The 19364-nt window shown below is 31.7% G+C and overlaps 2 protein-coding genes and 1 long non-coding RNA gene across 3 annotated transcripts; 2 read left to right on the top strand and 1 right to left on the bottom strand.

The window, feature by feature from the left end:
- Positions 1–183: 183 nt before the first annotated feature.
- LOC123653939 (serine/threonine-protein kinase Aurora-2-like) lies at positions 184–1324 on the bottom strand. Its single transcript, XM_045589913.1, has one exon. It carries the CDS (start codon positions 1322–1324, stop codon positions 299–301), a length of 1026 nt encoding a protein of 341 aa, XP_045445869.1. The 3' UTR covers positions 184–298.
- Positions 1325–2677: 1353 nt separating this feature from the next.
- LOC123653389 lies at positions 2678–3508 on the top strand. The gene is made up of 2 exons (XR_006743089.1): positions 2678–2924; positions 3036–3508. It is a non-coding gene; the product is annotated as an uncharacterized LOC123653389 (long non-coding RNA).
- A 5991-nt stretch (positions 3509–9499) lies between these two features.
- On the top strand, positions 9500–13741 carry LOC123653388 (RWD domain-containing protein 4). Its single transcript, XM_045589373.1, has 5 exons — positions 9500–9633; positions 10241–10367; positions 11524–11627; positions 12873–13053; positions 13557–13741. The coding sequence occupies exons 2-5, from the start codon at positions 10260–10262 to the stop codon at positions 13716–13718; spliced, it is 555 nt and encodes a 184-aa protein (XP_045445329.1). The 5' UTR covers positions 9500–9633; positions 10241–10259; the 3' UTR covers positions 13719–13741.
- The last annotated feature ends 5623 nt before the right edge of the window (positions 13742–19364 follow it).

Below are 19364 nucleotides of genomic sequence, written 5' to 3'. Positions count from 1 at the left end.
CATAAAAGCGAGCACAAAAAATTTAAATTAATTAAATATTTCAGTCATCAGTCATTCTTTTTTCTAGAGTTTTTATTTAAACAAAAACTAAATCTTAAATAATTAATCAAAATTACATTGTCATGAAAACTTATAAATATTGAGTTATTTTAAATTTTCATTTAGAAATATTATTTTAGTATTTAATGTATTAACTTTATTTCATATCATAATTAAGTAAATTATTCTAAAATTGAACAATAATTGATAACAAAATAAGTCATCATTACAGTAAAACATCAAAGACAAAACTTGCTAATTACTTTTGTTCATTGACAAAAGAAGGCCGAGCACCTTCCGGGGCATTTTCTATAATCCATGGATGCTGTAAAACTTGCATTAAGGGTAATCTCTGTTCCGGATTGATAACTAATAACTTACCCATTAAATCTTTTGCTTTCTCTGAAATAAAGTCTGGGTACTTGATTATAACATATCTTATTTTTCTGTATGTCTGGTGCGAGTCCTTTGCATCAAACGGAGGCAATCCTACAAGTAATTCATAACACAAAACTCCTAGACTCCAGATGTCAACAGCATAGTTATGGGGTTTACCTTCAATCATCTCTGGAGATAAATAATCCAACGTTCCACATAGAGTCATACGTCTTGAGGACGGTGAATGAACCGACCAACCAAAGTCAGCAATTTTCAACTCGAAATTATGACCGATTAACAAGTTTTCGGGTTTTATATCTCTGTGAATAACTTTCTTTGAATGACAGTAGATCAAAGCCATGGTTAAATCTCGCACATAAATGGCTGCAGTTTTTTCATCGAAACGCCCGCGTTCCTTCAGTAATTTGTACAGCGCACCGTGTTTCGCGTACTCCAAAATTAAATATATCCTTTTTTCGTCGTGAAAATAGCCGTACATACGCAAAATGTTCGGATGCCTCAGTCTACACTGTATTTCAACTTCGCGTCGGACTTGATGTTCTATCTCTGAATCTAGGATTTGACTCTTAAATAGAACCTTAAGTGCTACTACATAGTGTGATTCTTTTTCTCTTGCTAAGTATACGTTACCAAATTTACCTTTCCCGAGAGGACGGCCTAAATCAAAGTCTGTTAGAGCCCATTGTTTCTTTTTCTCCTCTTTACCATGTGTTTCTTGTTTTCCAGGATGTTCCTTGTTATTAACCTGTAATGGACGACTAACAGGTATTGTTGGTATCTTGAAGCTAGCAGCTGGCATTTTTTTTGCGTTTGTGGAGCAAACACAAACAGTACGCCCAGCCATCGGAGGTCGATTTTCCTTGCAACCACATTTAGCTACATTCATTGTAACTGTGTATTATAATTATTGTATGTTTTATTACTGTTTTAAATTTTATTCACTATAACGTCTGAGAGTCTCGGTTCAAACAATGTGGTGTTTGACCTGCTGAATTTCTCTCGTAGAATTGAATTGAATTTTTAAATAACGTATTCTTATGACAAAGGGCATGGAGCATAGAGAAAAGGAGACCGATCGCTACGTACTAAAGCATAGCCCGCCTGTCCCTAAAAACTTGTTTCAGCCACCAGTCTGCGCTGCTGACGGTAAGTTGCCTCTGTGAAGTTAGCTGTTTATGTCATGTGCTTATGAGTACAAGTAAATGAAGTTAGTTGAATAATGTATTTTGTAAACAATGTTTACAAATTTTCTTTGCGGCATTTGTGAGAAAATAATCGTGCTCCGTAATTTTTTAATTTTTGACCAAAAGAAACATTACAAAATGGTGAAACATTGTATTGTGCGTGGATGTAAAAGAGATTTAGCATCTGATCGCTAAAATAGAATGAATTACTGAAAAACAATTTGCGTCAATCATCTTTATTCAAAGTACCAAACTACCAAAGGTAATAATATCTTCATACGTTATTGATTCATAGCTGTACATTGGAATACTGAATATGTAAAATTATTATTTGCTTAGTTAATCATGTTTTTTTAAATAAATTAATCTTTATTGAACTTTTAAGAAATTGTTGAAATTAAGGTTAATTACAAGATTTGCAAGTAATTACATTCTCAAAATTTATTCATTCACTTTCAGAATAACGTATTGAGGGAAAATGGGTAAAAGCTTTATCACAACAATTGACTCCAAATCAGTTTTGTGTGAGAAGCACTTTCGCGAAGAAGATATTAAGAAAATTGATCGATTGATTATTAATGGAGCTGAAATTATCATCCCTCGCGAAAGGTGGACTCTTTTGAATGACAATGTCATTCCAATAAACCCTCACGATTTGGAAAAGGACATTTCTGAAGAGGTTTGAATGCCAAAATTTATTATTTTTAGATGATATTGAAATATAAGAAATATCAAATCTGTTTACTTTACTTTAAAGTTGTTTTTTTTTTTTTGTTACAGCAAGTTCCAATAGTGCAAAATGACATTAATAACTGACCAATCGAAAAACCTGGATTATACACAACCCTTGTTAAAAATCGTTCAAGGTAACAATTTAAAAGAAGATTCTCAACCAGCAGGACCCCATCATATGGAATCACCAGAGATTGTAACAGCTAATAATGTAAAAGACTTAGATATTATTATGTTTATCATATTGTTATAGATTTGCGAGATTTTAATATTTTTTTGTACATAAATTTCAACATTAGGTCATTATCTCGAACATGTGTGAATACCTGTAAATGGCTTAGTCGAAATGTACATTTTGTACTCATTTAATGTCTTATGTGCTGTTGGTGTTCCAAATAAAATAAAAAAAAATAAAAAAAAAATGTCTCCACCATCATGTGTTACACTAGAAGAGATCCATGCTCATTTTCACTCAATACTGATCCAAGGATGGTGTTATTTTGCTTGTGATGAAGAGTTGATATTATATAAGATATGAATTTTACTATTTCCAATAATCTTTCAGTGAAGGTAAATAATTTTCTCATGCTTTTTTGAATAATTTTATCTATTCATAATGCATACAGAGCATTTTATAAAATTTATTAAGTTTTGCTCACATAATCATTTCTGATACAACAGGTTTCTTTCTCTCAACAACCAGAAATTGTTATTGATACTACATCATCTATAGAAGATATAAAAATGTATATGGAAACTCTGCAAGCGACTATTTTATGTAAAGGAACTGACATACACTATAGGTACGATATATTTTCTTTCATTTCTTTTAATATAAATAAAAATCTCATACTATTACACATTCGGTGAAAATTGAAAATAAACTTAAAGATTCACCTAAATCGAGGCTCCATCTAGAACTGTAACACCTGAAGTAAAAACAAGCATCAAGTACATCTTTTAGTAGTAGTGTGAAAAGAAAGAAAGTATCTACATTACCTTTAAAAAATTCCAAATCATCTTGTAAGTCAATAGATATGTGTTTTAGGTAGCAGATTTTTTTTGTAATTATCTAACTGTATGCAAATGAACTTGTAATAATGTAAATACATTTATAAAGCAATTTTATGAAATAAAAAAATATGATATTTTAATTGTTTTTTATTTATTTTACTACTATGTCGTTAAATCTAGCAAATTTTGATTTTTAATTTCTACTAACTATCACTCAATATTGATACTAATTCACCACTTCGCCAGTAAACCTGTATAGTAGTCACAATGCAAAGGCCACGTTTATATTGTCTCATTGTTAATTAAATAATTAACAGATAGTCTAATAATATGGATAATATATTTCTGATAATTTTAGTACTATTTACTGACTCTTAATTTACTTTGAGAAAAGTTGTATTTATAATTATAAATTATTTGAAGAAACATATTGTAAGCATCATTAAAAACAGTAATGTGGTGTTTTTATGATTTTTATTGAAAAAAAAATTAATAAAACCATATCAAAATATGCATAATATTGTTCATAATTAATGAGAGACAATAATGTAATTTTTATACAAAAAAAGCTATAGAATGCTAAAGGTGGTGGTTGCGGGTTCAATCCCCGCACATAACAAACATTTATATTGGCCATACAGATGTTTGCTGTGGTCTGTTTGTGCAGTCCTTTTGAGTCTCCCCACCGTGCCTCGAAGAGAATGTTATGCCGTCGGTTCCTGTTGTTATCATGTACATCTGATAGCGATTGATAGGGAATAAATCTTCCAACCCACATTGGAGCAGCGTGGTGGATTAAGCTCTGACTTAAGCACTGACACGGGGGAAAGAGGCCTATGCACAGCAGTGGGATATTAAAGCATTACATGCTGAAGCATACGGGAAGAATACCACTAACAAATGCTATAGTTTTAACTTATTTAGTATCACAGAACAAAAAAGAAAACATATAGACCTAATCCCAGCCGTGGGATGTTAAAATATTGATCTTATAAAAACAATTTCACATCTTACTGATAAAGTCTCAGTATCTGTAACTTATTGAATCTATAACGATATGAAACGGATAAGTTTCTGAATGTTTTCATTCCGCTTCACACTTCACTATCTGGCAAATACTTTCTATTCAGACCCTTTTTTAATTTCTATTATAGGTAATTTCATATTCGAATCTTATTAATAGGTAAACATCGTAAATATTTTACTTAAAGTACATTTACAATAAATGTGAACAAAAAATAAAGGTTATAAAAAATGTATAAGTGTTATATTAACTGTGAAGTTTTATACTAAGCTTCCTATCGCAGCTTTATTGCATTGAAATAGATTATTATTATGTAACTTAATCCAATATCGTCTACTTCTGAATGAATCTTTATTGTGAATTAAATTAATGCCCGTGGTTAAAAATATGCAAACACCTCACAGACTTGTAAATAAGACAGTCTTCTCTATAATTATTATTTAGTACTATCTGATCCGAAAGGGACGTCCTTTTTTGCGAATTATCGAAGTTTAATCACTGTATTCTGATTTTTCTTTTCAATTTATGCGAAATTTTCGCATGAGTTCGCCACGTATATGGGCAATTTTTTATTTTGTTGTCGATGTTGCAAAAAGGTTAATTTTAAAAAAAGTTCGTATTTGTGAGGATAAAATAACTAAGTTTGATGTGTTAACAAGGAAAGTACGTAAAAAGGCAAGAAAATCTACAAATTAATCAATATTTTATGAAATAACTGAATTTTCCTTTCCTTTATTGGGAGTTATTAATCCATTGAGTTACGAAATGTTAAATATTATAAACCCTATAATATAACTCAGTATGCTTAAATGTAAGGTTTTATTTTAGAAATAATAAAGTACTTTTCAATAATCATCAAAGAAAACCAAGAAAAGAAAGAAAGATAGCTGAGTCTTGATATCAGTAATTCCTTTGAGTTACATTACTGATACGGCCTAACTATTATAATTCGCATAGCTATTAAGTTAAAAAAGCTCAATATCAAATATTATAATTATCTATAAACCAACATCTTCTAATATTAAATAACAATCGTAAAAAAGTCGTACTAAACGTAGGTATAACACAAATTAATATTATTTACTTACTAAAGTAGAGGACAATTTCTCAGTGGAACGTAACAAAATTGTAAGGCAATGTTCACTATGGCTACCAAAATGACTATAGATAATAATAATATAATAAATACTCTTTATTGTACACTACAAAGAAATGTTACAAAAGGGATACATACGAAGAAAGATGTACAAAGGCGGTCTTATCGCTAAGAGCGATTTCTTCCAGACAACCTTAGGGTATAGGACAGGGCATATAAAATGAGAAGCGGTAGGGAAGTGTACAAATAGTTAATAAAGAATTGGCAAGGAGTTTACAAGCTATATAATATAAAAATAAGTAAATATACTACATATAACACATGCAATACATATACACATATAATACATATATATACACATATAATACATATATATATATATATATATATATATATATATATATATATATATATATATATATATATATACACATAATTATACATTTATATAAACACTACATATACATTACTTCATACATACACCATATATACTACATACACAAATACTACAATATATTGCGAAGATGATATTTAACAGATAGATTTAAAGTTATAAAAATAAAAGTCAACTTTAAAATTAACAAAAACAATTTATTCTTCTCATAAAGAAAATTGAGTAGAAAAAAATGTTCTTAGTCTAACTAAATTCTGAAAAGTAATCAAATTATATTTAAAAAAAATCCGTTACTTACAATAACAAATAAAATCTTTTAATTTATTGATTGATTGATTGATTGATTGGTTTAATGGCTTTCAGTTGTGCCAGAGAAGCACGGTTGTTTTAATTTATTATGGCACAAACAATCTGACAGTTGACTTAGATCAAATGTTACCTACTTATTCTATCAGTCTTCAAATAAGAAAGTTATTTTAAGATCAACTAATACTTATTCTCTAATCCTCGAATCATTACAATTATAATTAATCAATCTTAGGTTTTAGGCCATACCTACTCATACCTACTAGTGCCAACTCGTCTAGGCATTATAAAAAATATTTTACTCACTTCTGCACACATGTATCACAGACATAAACATCATCAACTTCGAATTTTGAACTTGTGATGCACTTTCCACAGTAAAATAGTTCACATTTAGAACATTTCGTCATGCAATTATAAAAAAGATAAATATTTTTACATTTGTTGCACGACGCAGTACGTTTAATCGTCGTTTTAAGTGGTCTTGAACTTAATAGATTTTGTTCAGTTTTACTTTTGACGATCTTCATTTTATTTGGTGTTAATAATATCCTATTCTTTAATATTTCAATTTTAACTTTTTTTAGAACAGGCTCAGCAGAGGAACATGCTACCATTGAAACATGCTTATTTCTTGGTCTCGGAGTTTCCTCTATCATTCATCTGGATAAAAGTTTTGTCTGCAACATGGACAGTTTCAAAAGGCTTTGAGATTATAGAACTATCAAACAATAGTTGAAATTTACGGTCTGCAGTATTGTCCGTGCTAGATGTCGTAGTCGCATCGTCGTTTGGATCAAAATAGGGGAGGTCGTAAGTAGCATTTATGAGTTTTTTTCTTCCTCATCCAGCATCAAGTCTATTACAATCCCATCTAAATCTTCTGGTGTGGTGTGTGCCGGGTAGTTATTATCATGAGCATATATGACGTCGTCAACATTTTGCAAATTTGTATCTATGTTCATAATATCAGAATTCACAGGAATTGGTAAGTCAGCTTGATTGATGCCCACATTTTCCTTGTTAGAAGCCAGTACATCAGGAATTCTAGGTTTTGGTAAGCAGTCTAAATTGTCAACATGAATATCAGCTGCAAATGTAATCACCTCAAAATCAGAATTACATTTCTTGGAGACTTTTGGAAAAGATTTTTCTTTCTTTTTAATGTTTAGTGAATACTTGGGACAGTTTTTTCCGTCAGTTTCAGCATCAACAGAGATATCAATAACTACAGACTCGGAATTAGCAATTTCAAGGGAAGATATGTTGTTAAAAGTATTTTATAGATATTTACTAGTTTTGTCAATTTTTGGTTTATTTTTAAAGCAGTCTTATAATTCTTAATCAATTTACTTTGGTTTACTATTTTTTGGTTTCTTAGTACCTTTTTCTTCCTGAACTGGAAGCTGTTTTTTCTTTTGTTTTTGCTTACGTTTCTGATTACTCCAAATTTTTCGTTGCTTTTCCTTTTCCTTCTCCGTCAGATCTTTAACCGTTTTGCTTTTAGATTTTACATATTCAGCGTGTTTCTTTTTAATACTTTCCAATTTTTCTGGATTTAGTTTTAGTCGTTCTCGATACCTCTTCATACGTTCTGCTGGTGTCAAAGCCATTTTTGTAAAACTTTATTGTCTAAAACAAAATTATTAAGTAATTTTTATATAAAACACGCGGACAAAAGTCGTAATAATACTTTATGACACCTCAGTGAAAAATAATAATTTTACGTACATGTATCGCGCCTTTACCCTTACATTGAGTTACAATTCGTTCCACTGAGTTACAAAATTTCTCAATGGAACGTAACGTTTTGGGTGAGTATACAAAACTATTACTTAAATATTCAATGTTAAACTTGCAATTAAACTTGTTTAGCGATAATTTAGGAATAAACACAATAAGAAATCAGTTGCTTTCAAGCAAGTACATAAAATCATGCAATCCACCCGAGAAAACTACGTTTTTAAATGGAACAAAATTTTTACACTGCAACACGTCTTCTCGCCCAGCCGTTAGTTTTTGTAATCTAACGCTTTGCTTTCAATATTGCGGACAAATCAGACTGTTTAAGAGTATTTCCATTTAAAAGAAAAGGATATTATTTGGTAGTTTTTGAAGAGAGGTAAGAAAATAACGTAACTCAATAGGAATTTCCACCAAGTTAGATTTTGTGCCCTAGTAATTAATTGTAATTAATTTTGTTTAATATTAAAATAAACGAACGTGTGTTATTAAAATCATTTTAAGATAAATATTCCTTTCTTTGGAGATATAATACTCCATCACATGCTTTTTCAAAAACATTCTTTAAGGTGAAACATTATGGCCAGTATGTGGTAGGACATAGGTTTAATAACCATTTAGTAATCATAAATAAAGTAATTTTATTTAAAAAAATTGAGTAACACTAATAATTTATATAAATTCCGAAAGCCAATAAAGTCTACTACAAAGACAAAATCAAACGTTTAAACTAAACACATTAAATGTTTAAGAAATACCCTATGAACTGGGTAGGACATGCATAAAAATCATACTGACAATGAAATAAAAAATTGCCCATATACACATCTCTGGAGTTGTTATATACGTTGAATTTTTTTTCTATCGGTCATTGTAACTTATACTTAAAATATACATAAGTTAAAACTTAAAGAATATCAGGTAAAATGAAACCCAGTCTCTTAATTTATTATATGCTAGTGTAAATTCGAAACAACATCTGTAAAAGCGTAGAAATGTGTGTATATTATTACGATAACAACTATTACAACTTTTTGAATTGTTGTAGCTCAGAAACAGTTTTTCAGCTTGTTAGGAATTTATGCACCTTCGAATGTCTAAAAAATGATCGAACTAAATGTTGATAGACTTGATAGATCAGTTCAAATTAGCGCACAACAGCCCGCGCTTTTATTGAGGCAACTTAGCGATCGCAGCGCTACGCTATTTCGTCGATATTTTCGGGACACTATTTTCTATAGCGATCGTTCTCCTCTTCTCTATGCTCCATGACAAAGGGCATTGTTATTGCCATATTTTAAAAAAGCATTTTCAATTTAGCATACGGATACAGTACAGGCATATTCGTATTATATTTGAAAATCACTATTTACACTAGATGTTACCAAAAAATTAAGTAACCAGAACAGAACATAATAATAATTAATTTTTATTTATCATTTTATAATTTCGTACAAGTAATTACTTCCAAAAAAAATTATATATTTTTTATTATAGCAATTATTGCAGTATATTCGCTTGTGACAATCGCCAGCTGTTTGTTTGATTGACAGTTGTCACTTGTCAAAAAAAACAGGAATCTTCATATTTCAAAATTATGGTAACCTGTGACGAACATTAATATTAATACCTACTAAATGAATTATATTTATTCTTTTAAAAAGTCACAACTTGGTGCTGCAATACAGTGCTTTTAGATAAGGTAAGAATTATTGTGTAGTCATTATAATAGTTTTCACTAAGAACTTTAATATTATTTAACAATTAAATTTAATAGAAGTGTATCTTTTATTTAGGTTAACATTCCTTACATTTATCTTACCTTCATCGGCTTCATCATAATTTATTTCAGTTTTCTGTATTTTACATGTTAAATGTCCTAAAGTTTGAGGTTATATTTAATAATACTATTGGTGGAGTAATAGTTGCTTTTATCTGTTATAATTTTCTTTCTAAATTACCTACCTTTAAATCGGTATAGTTAATATAAGTTAGTATAAAGTATATTTTCTTTCCTTTTTATCATGACAAAAATACCAACTGACCTATTTTTGAAGAAGGTTTTATAACACAATCTATGTTCTAATATAAATCTATATAAATATATTAAATAATATATATAATTATACTATAATATATTCTTAAGTTTTGAATTGTAAATATGTATAATGTTTAATAAACTATTGTTATTTAATCTATATTGTGTCGTGTTTGTGTATTTTTTTATAACATTGTGTATGTCGTTTCTATAAAAAACTTGTTTTCAAAATAAACATGTGTCATTTAAAATTAATAATACATTTTTTTAGGATCTCATTAATTATACCAATGTCGGACGATGCTGAACAGCAGGCTGAGGAGATAGAGGTGCTTAAATCAATTTATGAAGGAGATGAAAATTTTAAACAACTTGATTCTAAAACTTATCAATATAAGGTATAGTTCCTTTTTTGTAAACGACAGTGATATGTATAAAATAAACTTGAGTTATAGGGTATTCATTTAACATTAAAATAAAAATTAGAATGCATGTAAATCTGATGTATATAAACTATGTAAAATTAACAAGACTGTAATTTATTATTTATTTTATTTTATTAATGTAAATTTATATACAAACTAAACAATAGATGTAAGCAATTACAATAAATGGTCTCTATAACAAAAACTATAAGTGAGAGTGTACACATGTACATTTTTTTTAAATAAAACATATTAATATATAAGGGAATGGTAAGACTTGTGATCTTTGGAATGAGACATCTGCGATAGACGTGGGCCTTTTTAAAATGTATATATTTTATAACTAGGTTGGTAAATTTTATAACTAGGTTGGTAGGTGGTAAGTGATTACCGTAGCTAATAGACACCTGCAATAATGGAAGCATTGCAAATGCATTGCCGACCCTATCAACAATCCCCACAGAAGCTCTGGTCACCTTCAGGTCACCTGGAAGGTCGAGGTATTTTCTCAGTTAGGCTGCTCTAGATTTTAAGCAGGATATGTCCTGCTATGCTCTACCTCACTTCCTCCTTTTATTTAGTTTTTAGTTTTCTCTAGTTTGACATTTTATTCAATACATTTTTTAATATCATATCAAAAATCGACAGTTCCAGCGGGGATCGAACCTGCATCTCCGACTGACCGTGTCGGCGCTCTAGCCAATTAAGCTATGGAACGATGTACCCGTTAGATCGAAATTTTTGATATGATGATTTTTATATTTGGCTTAAGCGAACGGAATGGTCGATTTTTGATATGATATTAAAAAAATATTTAGAATTCCTAGTGTGTGTGTAACACAAAAATAAGCCGTACAAATTTTATATTATTTTATTACATGGATGATATATAGATTGATCCCAAAGAGCATTTACTACGTTACGCCCTCTTATGGTTGTAAAAAAATTTTTGTAGTAAAACATTTCAACAAAGTAGACACCATAATTATTAATTAAAGAAGTCTTAATTACCCCGTGCCTTTTTTAAACATCACGCATTACGCATCTTGTACTGAGGATTAATTTCTTAAATATTAAATTGTGTAAGTTTTCATTACAAGCTTTGACAAATATCACTTATTAATTTCAGTATATAGAAGGAGAGAAGTCATTTGTATTAGAAATATCCTGGGGACCCACGTACCCTACGGAGAAGCCAACATTTAACTTAGAAATATTTTATAATCAAAGTTTGTAAGTACAATATAGTTTTTAACTTTCGAAACATATCATCCTTATCAATCTTAAAATCAGACAAATTGTATTGGCTAAATAAATAGTTGTAACAATTAAGGCATTTGTTAGTGAGTCATATGTGTTTCCAGTCCCATAGCATAAGATACTCGTCTCATTGCAGTTTGGTAGGAACTGTTGTTTTATTATAACTTACGTGGCCCAACAATTCTTTAGTTATTCATTATTACAACCTTTACAGTCCATTGCTGGACATAGGCCTCCACAAGCTTACGCCAAAAATAGTGTGAACTTATGTGTTTTGCACATAGTCACCACACTGGGCAGGCGGGTTGGTGACCGCATGGCTGGCTTTGTCGCACCGAAGACGCTGCTGCCCGTCTTCGGCCTGTGTATTTCAAAGCCAGCGGTTGGATGGTTATCCCGCCACCGGTCGGCTTTTTAAGTTCCAAGGTGGTAGTGGAACTGTGTTATCCCTTAGTCGCCTCTTACGACACCCACGGGAAGATTGGCGCTCTATTCTTTAGTACCGTAGCCACACAATCTTTAGTTATTATAATGAAACAAATTTTTTGGATTTTATCCTCCTCCTATCTGTAAAGTGTACGAAATGCCCGACCATCTAAAAAAAAAAAAAAAAATTCTTAAAAAATCACGATAATATTCCAAAAAAAGTTGTTTCATTGTAATGAGTAAAATTCGCGTAAAGATTAGAAATCCTTTACTTATCTATATAACGTTAATAACTTGAGAATATTTATAAATTAACTATATTACAATACTAAATAATTACTAGATCTATCATAATACTACATTCGCGCTTCAGCCTGTAATATCCCACTACTGGGCATAGGCCTCTTTCCCCGTATAGGAGAAGGATCAGAGCTTAATCCACCACGCTGCTCCAATGCGGGTTGCGGATATACATACAAGCTTTAGTATTGTCTTGGCATGTTGAGATGTCAGTTCAGACGAGATCTGACTGACGTAGGTCTATATTGGGACCTGTTCAATTCAAGAAGTTTAAATAGTCGTTGTTTTCGAAAATTTTATAGTTTTATTTGTACCGTTTTCTTAATATTTTACTTAATAGAAATTAGTCAAAATGGTCGAGCTGTTCATGAATTTTGGGCTTAGCGATATATTTAGCGATTTACGTTTAGTATATTTAGTATTATAGATGTATACATTTTCTATTCTGAATCTTCAATTAAAAATATTGGAAAACTTTATTTTTTTTTTCAGATTACCTGCGGTAAAGGAAAAAATTCTATCAATAGTAAACGCTGAAGCGGAGCAATGGGTAGGATGTGCAATGACATACACTATATTTGAATGCCTCAAGGAAAAGGTAACAGAAATTCTAGCTGAACAGACTGAAGAGGCCATCGTAGCAAGAGTTGAAAAGATTGCTATTACTGAACAGGTATTTTTATAGATTATTATTAGTTGATTAGATTGATATTGGAGCAGCGTGGTGCATTAAGCTCTGATCCTTCTCCTACATGGGGAAAGGCCTATGCCCAGTAGTGGGATATTACAGGCTGAAGTCTATTATTAGTTTGAACTTAACTCTTTTGAAAATGTTATCAAGTTTCTATAATAACAACTGGGACTGACAGTTTTACGTCTTTTTCGAGGCATGATAGTTATATCCACAACGACACCCAGAATAGACAAAAAATTCTGCATATAAATATCTCGTAAAAAATTTTTTGGGTGTGCCGATGTGGGCGTTTTTTTCTCCACATTGATTAACATTTTCCCTAAAAGTCTAAAACCGTTCTCCTGTAAAAGTCTGTGGTAAGTTACGTAAAATTGGTAAATTCAAGGTTTTTGTTGGAAAGTTGTCACATAGCCATAAAATTATTAACAAAATTTATAAAATAATATTTGTAACCAATTTACATATACACTATTTTATTTCAGACTGAATCGAAGAAGCCAGAGAAAAAAGAACAAATGAGTAAAGCTCAGAAGCGTCGAGCGTGGGACAAAGCTGAGATCGGTCGAGCGGGGGACAAACCTAGGGGTTGGGACTGGGTCGACATTGTCAAACACCTATCTCAAGCTCCACACCAACCCTCTTGACACTAAATATATTATGTATCATATTGAATATTTCATTTCAAAATAAATACCATAATATTTTCAAACTTTATCAATAAAGTTGTATTTGCTAGCAAACGAAAAAAAAAAAAAAAACAATAAATACAATATACGAATACAACGTACATAAGTAGACGAAAAAAGTTAACAAACGCACTTGTGGCCTCTACGATATTCGAAGGTTCTCAGCGATTTCTTTGGGATAGCATCATCAAATCCTGCTTTCCTTATCATGGTACCACCATAAGGATATCTCCTTTCCAACAAAAAAAAAGAATGATCGAAATCGATTCATAAAGGACAATGTTATCCACGAACGCACATAAAACAATTATATATATGTACGGTCGAATTGAGAAACCTCCTTCTTTTTTTGAAGTCGGTTAAAAATAGCCAAATCAACTATTTTACATTCGATTGATTCAGCCTGTAATATCCCACAGATGGGAATAGGTCTGTTTCCATATTTAGGATATATATCAGTTATTTGGATGTGTTCAATTTGTTTAGAAATATGTATTTTATTAAAACAAAATACCTTAAAAGAATATAATCTAATTAAGAAACTTCTCCTTTTTTGAAGTCGGTTAAAAACAGTAGGATTTTTTTATTATTATAGATACGCATTCAAGTTATTTCAGCATTTATCACAATAAAAATATACATCTGATTAATTTTGTTATCGAACCTCTTTATGAACTAAGTACTTAGTAGAATGTTACAATTTGTACCTAATAGTAGGAATTTTTAATAATTACTTAAAACTGGATTAACCTTTTTGAAAAAATTATGTGAATTTTTCCATTTTGTATATATGGCAACATTAAAGAATTTGTCTCTTTTTTAAATATATTAATATTAATGTGCAAATATTGTGCAATATTTTTGATTTTCAGCTATTTTATGTAAAGCTTTCTGCGTAACGAATAAAAATTTTACAATCGTGATATCTTTACCTATTACGTTATTATAATCTCTAAATATTTATTAATATAATATATTTATAATAAATGACTAAATGCTTTTTTTTTACTCCCTTGTAAATATATGTTTATATTTTATAATGAAGTAATTTTGTCGTGAATCATTACATAGTATAAAACAAAGTCGCTTCCCGCTGTCTGTAGGTTTAGATTAGAGATGCCACGAATAGTAATTTGGCCGAATACCGAATACCGAATGTTCGGCGAGGCTCTTGGCCGAAGCGCCGAACATTCGGCAGCCGAATATTCGGCCACACTTAGTACTTTTCGCGGGCGACAAGACACAACTCGTCACCGTACGAGTTTAAACTTGCATCGCTGAAGTACCTGATACGTTTGGTAGGCGCGGGCGGTTTTGTTTCATAATTTCATTTTTCATTGATCGTTGGTGCATACGTACGTACTGTATACTAAAATATAACATTTAATGTGCCTATTTAATCGCCTATTTGAAACTATTATGAAATTTATAGTGAAGACAATAAACTGGCAGTTTGTTTGTTGTGATTGTTTCTTACCACTGGTAGATTTTAAATATTAATTTGTTAGTTCTTTTTGGTTAAATATATTAATAATTGTGAGTAATATTTTGAGTTTTTTCATAATTTATTTGGTAATTCTTACTGTATTTTATCATAAATAAGGAAGTAAATCTATTTATCACGATTTTACGCCCAAACTGCTGAACCGATTTAAATGAAATTTGGTACACAGATACTCTAGAGCCTTAGAAAGGACATGGGCTATAATTTACGCTAGCTCGCGGAAAAACAGTAGGAAATAAAAAAATTGCTATTCGGTATTCGGTATTCGGCCAAATGGTTAACCATATTCGGCCGAATACCGAATAGCGAAAAAAAGAGGCCGAATAGCCGAATACCGAATAATTGCCGAATATTCGTGGCATCTCTAGTTTAGATCTTTTAAACTATACAACGGATTTTGATGCGGTTTTCTTTAGTAAATAGATAGTGGTTCCAGAGGAAGGTATATATGTATAATACATGCATAATGACGCCGCGTTGGCGCAACGGTTACATCCATGGATTGTACCTGTTGCGCTGGCGGTTGCGGGTTCGATCCCCGCACATGACAAGCATTTGTATTGGCCATACAGGTGTTTGCCGTGGTCTGGGTGTTTGTACAGTCCTTGTGGGTCTCCCCACCGAAGAGCACTTTAAGCCATCGGTCCCGGTTGTAATCATATACACCTGATAGCGATCGTTACTCATAGTAGGGAATATATCCGCCAACCCGCATTGGAGCAGCGTGGTGGATTAAGCTCTGATCCTTCTCCTACATGGGGAAAGAGGCCTATGCCCAGCAGTGGGATATTACAGGCTGAAGCGTATGTATAATATAGTAGAGGAACACTGATAGTTAGAGGTTTCGAATCTGATGTCGTAAATAAACATTTTGTTGCGCATATATTGCCAATATTTATTTTATATTTAGTATCAGCATTGCACCCGTGCAAAGCCAGTGCGGGTCGCTAGTATTTTATAATGAAGTAATCTTGTCTTGAATAAAGTGCATCAACAAAACTAAAAACCGATGACGACGATGAACCTCTTCTATCAAGACCGCGTCATTATTCCGTTAAAAAAGTGTATGTACGCACTCCCATAGACATTTTTTCTTCTAAGACTTCAAATGTAGTTTTGTGAGATGAGCAGATTGTCGCGTCCTAATTAGGTAGCCTAAGATCTAAGGTGAGTTGGTGGATGGGATCAAAACAAACAGCGCCAGTAAACATTTATCAGAATATAGGTATATAGGTACGCTTCAGCCTGTAATATCCCACTGCTGGGCATCGGTCTCTTTCTCCTTATAGAATGGTCGAAACTTAATCAACAACGCTATGAGTCGCTATAAGTTATAAGACATGACAACAACCGGGACCGACAGCTTAACGTGCTCTACGTGGCACGATGGGGAAATCATGGACTAAGAACCAGACCGGAAATAAATATTTGTATAAAAAAAATATCCACTCCGAGCGGGAAGCGAACCCGCGACCGTCGGTATTTAGCCACAGCCGACACGACATGGGCACCATTACACCAGAGCGGTCATCGGATATATCGCACCCCTAGATGAAAACGTCACTAACTCAAAAAATACTAATATTGAGTTAGTGTCGTTTTCGAAATCCCGGTATGAATACCTACGCGGAGTTAAAACTCCCGTAACGATAGCTTCGACCGTTGTCGAAAGATGGCGCAAAACATTACTTTAGCTGAATGACCTTACTCTGGATGGCGCGAATCATACTCCGCCATTTTTAGTTGTCTCCTCTCTATCTTGAGAGAAAAACATTTGTATAGTGGCATTTTTTGAGTTGCTGGAGTTTATGTGAAGTTAATAAGGTAAGTTTCATAGTTAATTACGAGTTGATTGAGTTTTGCTGAATTTTGATTGATAAATAAAACTGTATATTTTGATTTGCGGGGGTTTTGTTAATATTGTGTCACGTTTTGTTTAAATATATTTCGAGTTAATCTAGTTTACGTGACAGAAAATATGAATTCCGACTTACAATAGTTTACTTGAATGAATCTTTAAATTTGTTTTTTTCGCCCGCTTGATAAAATAATAACTTGTTCATAAAATAGTATTTTATAATCTCAAATTTAAAGTAGATTTTTTATTCGCTTTTAATTTTCGTAACTCATTAAGGATTAATAATTAGCATTTTTGACTTGCTTGAGTTTACTTGATTTTTTAAATGATAAGGTAGTATTAGTATAGGAAAATGAAAAACCGGGAAAAGCAAGTTATGTTGGATCTCGTCAATGCAGAAAACAGATTTCTGATCAGCCAGCAACTCAATCCTTTGGTATGGAGATGCTTAAAAGTGTAGGGTAGCCTGAAATACCTGCTGAAGAGTTAAAGTCAGTTTCATCGCCGCAATTTCTCGATGAGCAGTCAACTAATAGTGATGAACGACGACGAGTTTCTAAACGAAAATATACTTACAGTATCGCCCGTCCACAGCGGCGAAGGAAACGATTTTGACGACTCGGACGCAGATCCAAACTACAAAAATTCTTTTTACCGAAACGAAAAATAATTTTCACCGCTTTGCGTAAATCTCCTACTACTCTCCCATTACCTCGACCTCGCGCTCTGTTATCGTCTTCTACCAGTTCGAGGTCATCAAGCAGCTCCAATAGCAGCTCCAGCAGCAGTTCAATCATCAGCTCAAGCAGCAATAATAATACTGTTAATAATAATTCCGAAAAACATTTAGCACGAGAAATAGTGAAGGGTAAGAAAAAACTGCAGAAACCAGAAACATGGAAAGCTAACGTAGTTAAAGCTAGTAAAAATTCTGGTAAGGCATATATGTCCCGGGGTAAGCTAAATAAAGACATCACACAGACACAGACAGGCTCGCAAAATGCGAGCACCTTGCGGAGAAAAATGCAGTTTTAAACGCAGTACAACACTCAACACAACTATTCGTCAAAAGCTTATTGATACATTCTGGGGATTTAGTGACCTTAAACGTTTTGACGTTGAAAGTACCAAGACACAGGAGAGTACATTGTGGAAAATTCTCATGAAAGCCCAAATATCGATACACAAGCACAAATAACTGCCAGGCTCTAAATACGGCCTACTATTTTGAAGAAAGTAACTCGCGCGTTCGCGTCTTTAAGAACTTCTTTAAGGCAACTCTTGACTTGGGAGATCAAGCAATTAAAACAGCATTAGTTAATAAGACGGAAACTGGTTTCGTACAGGGAGAAAAAAGAGGGAAACATAAAAACCACCCTACGTTAGCCCTGCAGTTAAAGAGAGTGTTGTTCAATTCATCAATTCTATTCCTCATATTTAATCGCACTATCCTTATAAGATTCGATATTTTTTATAAAAATGTTATGTGAAATATTTTTTTATATTTTGTACTTAACTAAACTGGTATTTTTAAATGATTGTCTAGTTTCAGAACTAATTGTAAGTGCCACTCACAAACGTATTTCTATTAGTAGTAAGAAAGTACTTATTATTGACAAATGATTTGAACTGTGATTTGAAAGTATGGGTATTATTGTTATTTATTTAAGTGATAGCTTAAAAAAAGAGACTGGCTTAGAATTATATAGAGTAAAAGACAAAGACTGAATCATATAGATTAGAGATAAAGGTTGAGTTTTAAAGCTATTGTACAGAATACTAATTAAATATGATTATTTAAGTTATATTAATACTAAGGAGTATATCGTTGTTCATTAAATAACAAAAATTATATTCTTATTCCGTAGAAAAAACTTCTAATAGCAACTGTGATTATAAGAGTAATAAATAATATAATACTTATCTAGCAAGTACTATCTAGTTGTATATAAGTCACTAAAATAGTATTTTTTTTGTTTTTCTTTTTTTCTTGTTGTTAAGTAGAATATGCAACCATTTTAATTTGATTACAAAATAGTTTTATTTCAATTCATAATCATGTTTTACCTAATTTATAAAGCCAGTTTTCAACTTATTGAGGTTTTAACACTACCAGTAGGTCGTATATTTTTAAGATGCAAAGTAATGTACACATTTCTATTTCAGATAAAGTAAGGTAATTCTAAATATGACACGAGAAAGTTTCTTATTACCTAAAGAAAACTCAAATAACTAAAAAAAT

Source organism: Melitaea cinxia, chromosome 5, assembly GCF_905220565.1.
Source record: "Melitaea cinxia chromosome 5, ilMelCinx1.1, whole genome shotgun sequence".
NCBI classification, from domain to species: Eukaryota; Metazoa; Arthropoda; class Insecta; order Lepidoptera; family Nymphalidae; genus Melitaea; species Melitaea cinxia.
This window is presented reverse-complemented; position numbering and strand designations above follow the sequence as displayed.

What these genes read in the sequence shown, in the direction of transcription:
- LOC123653939 (XM_045589913.1), bottom strand. Translation starts at nt 1,324, where the DNA reads ATGAATGTAGCTAAATGTGGTTGCAAGGAAAATCGACCTCCGATGGCT.
- LOC123653388 (XM_045589373.1), top strand. Translation starts at nt 10,260, where the DNA reads ATGTCGGACGATGCTGAACAGCAGGCTGAGGAGATAGAGGTGCTTAAA. An exon ending in CTAAAACTTATCAATATAAG is followed by an intron (nt 10,368 to 11,523) that starts GTATAGTTCCTT and finishes TATTAATTTCAG; the next exon opens with TATATAGAAGGAGAGAAGTC. An exon ending in AGATTGCTATTACTGAACAG is followed by an intron (nt 13,054 to 13,556) that starts GTATTTTTATAG and finishes ATTTTATTTCAG; the next exon opens with ACTGAATCGAAGAAGCCAGA.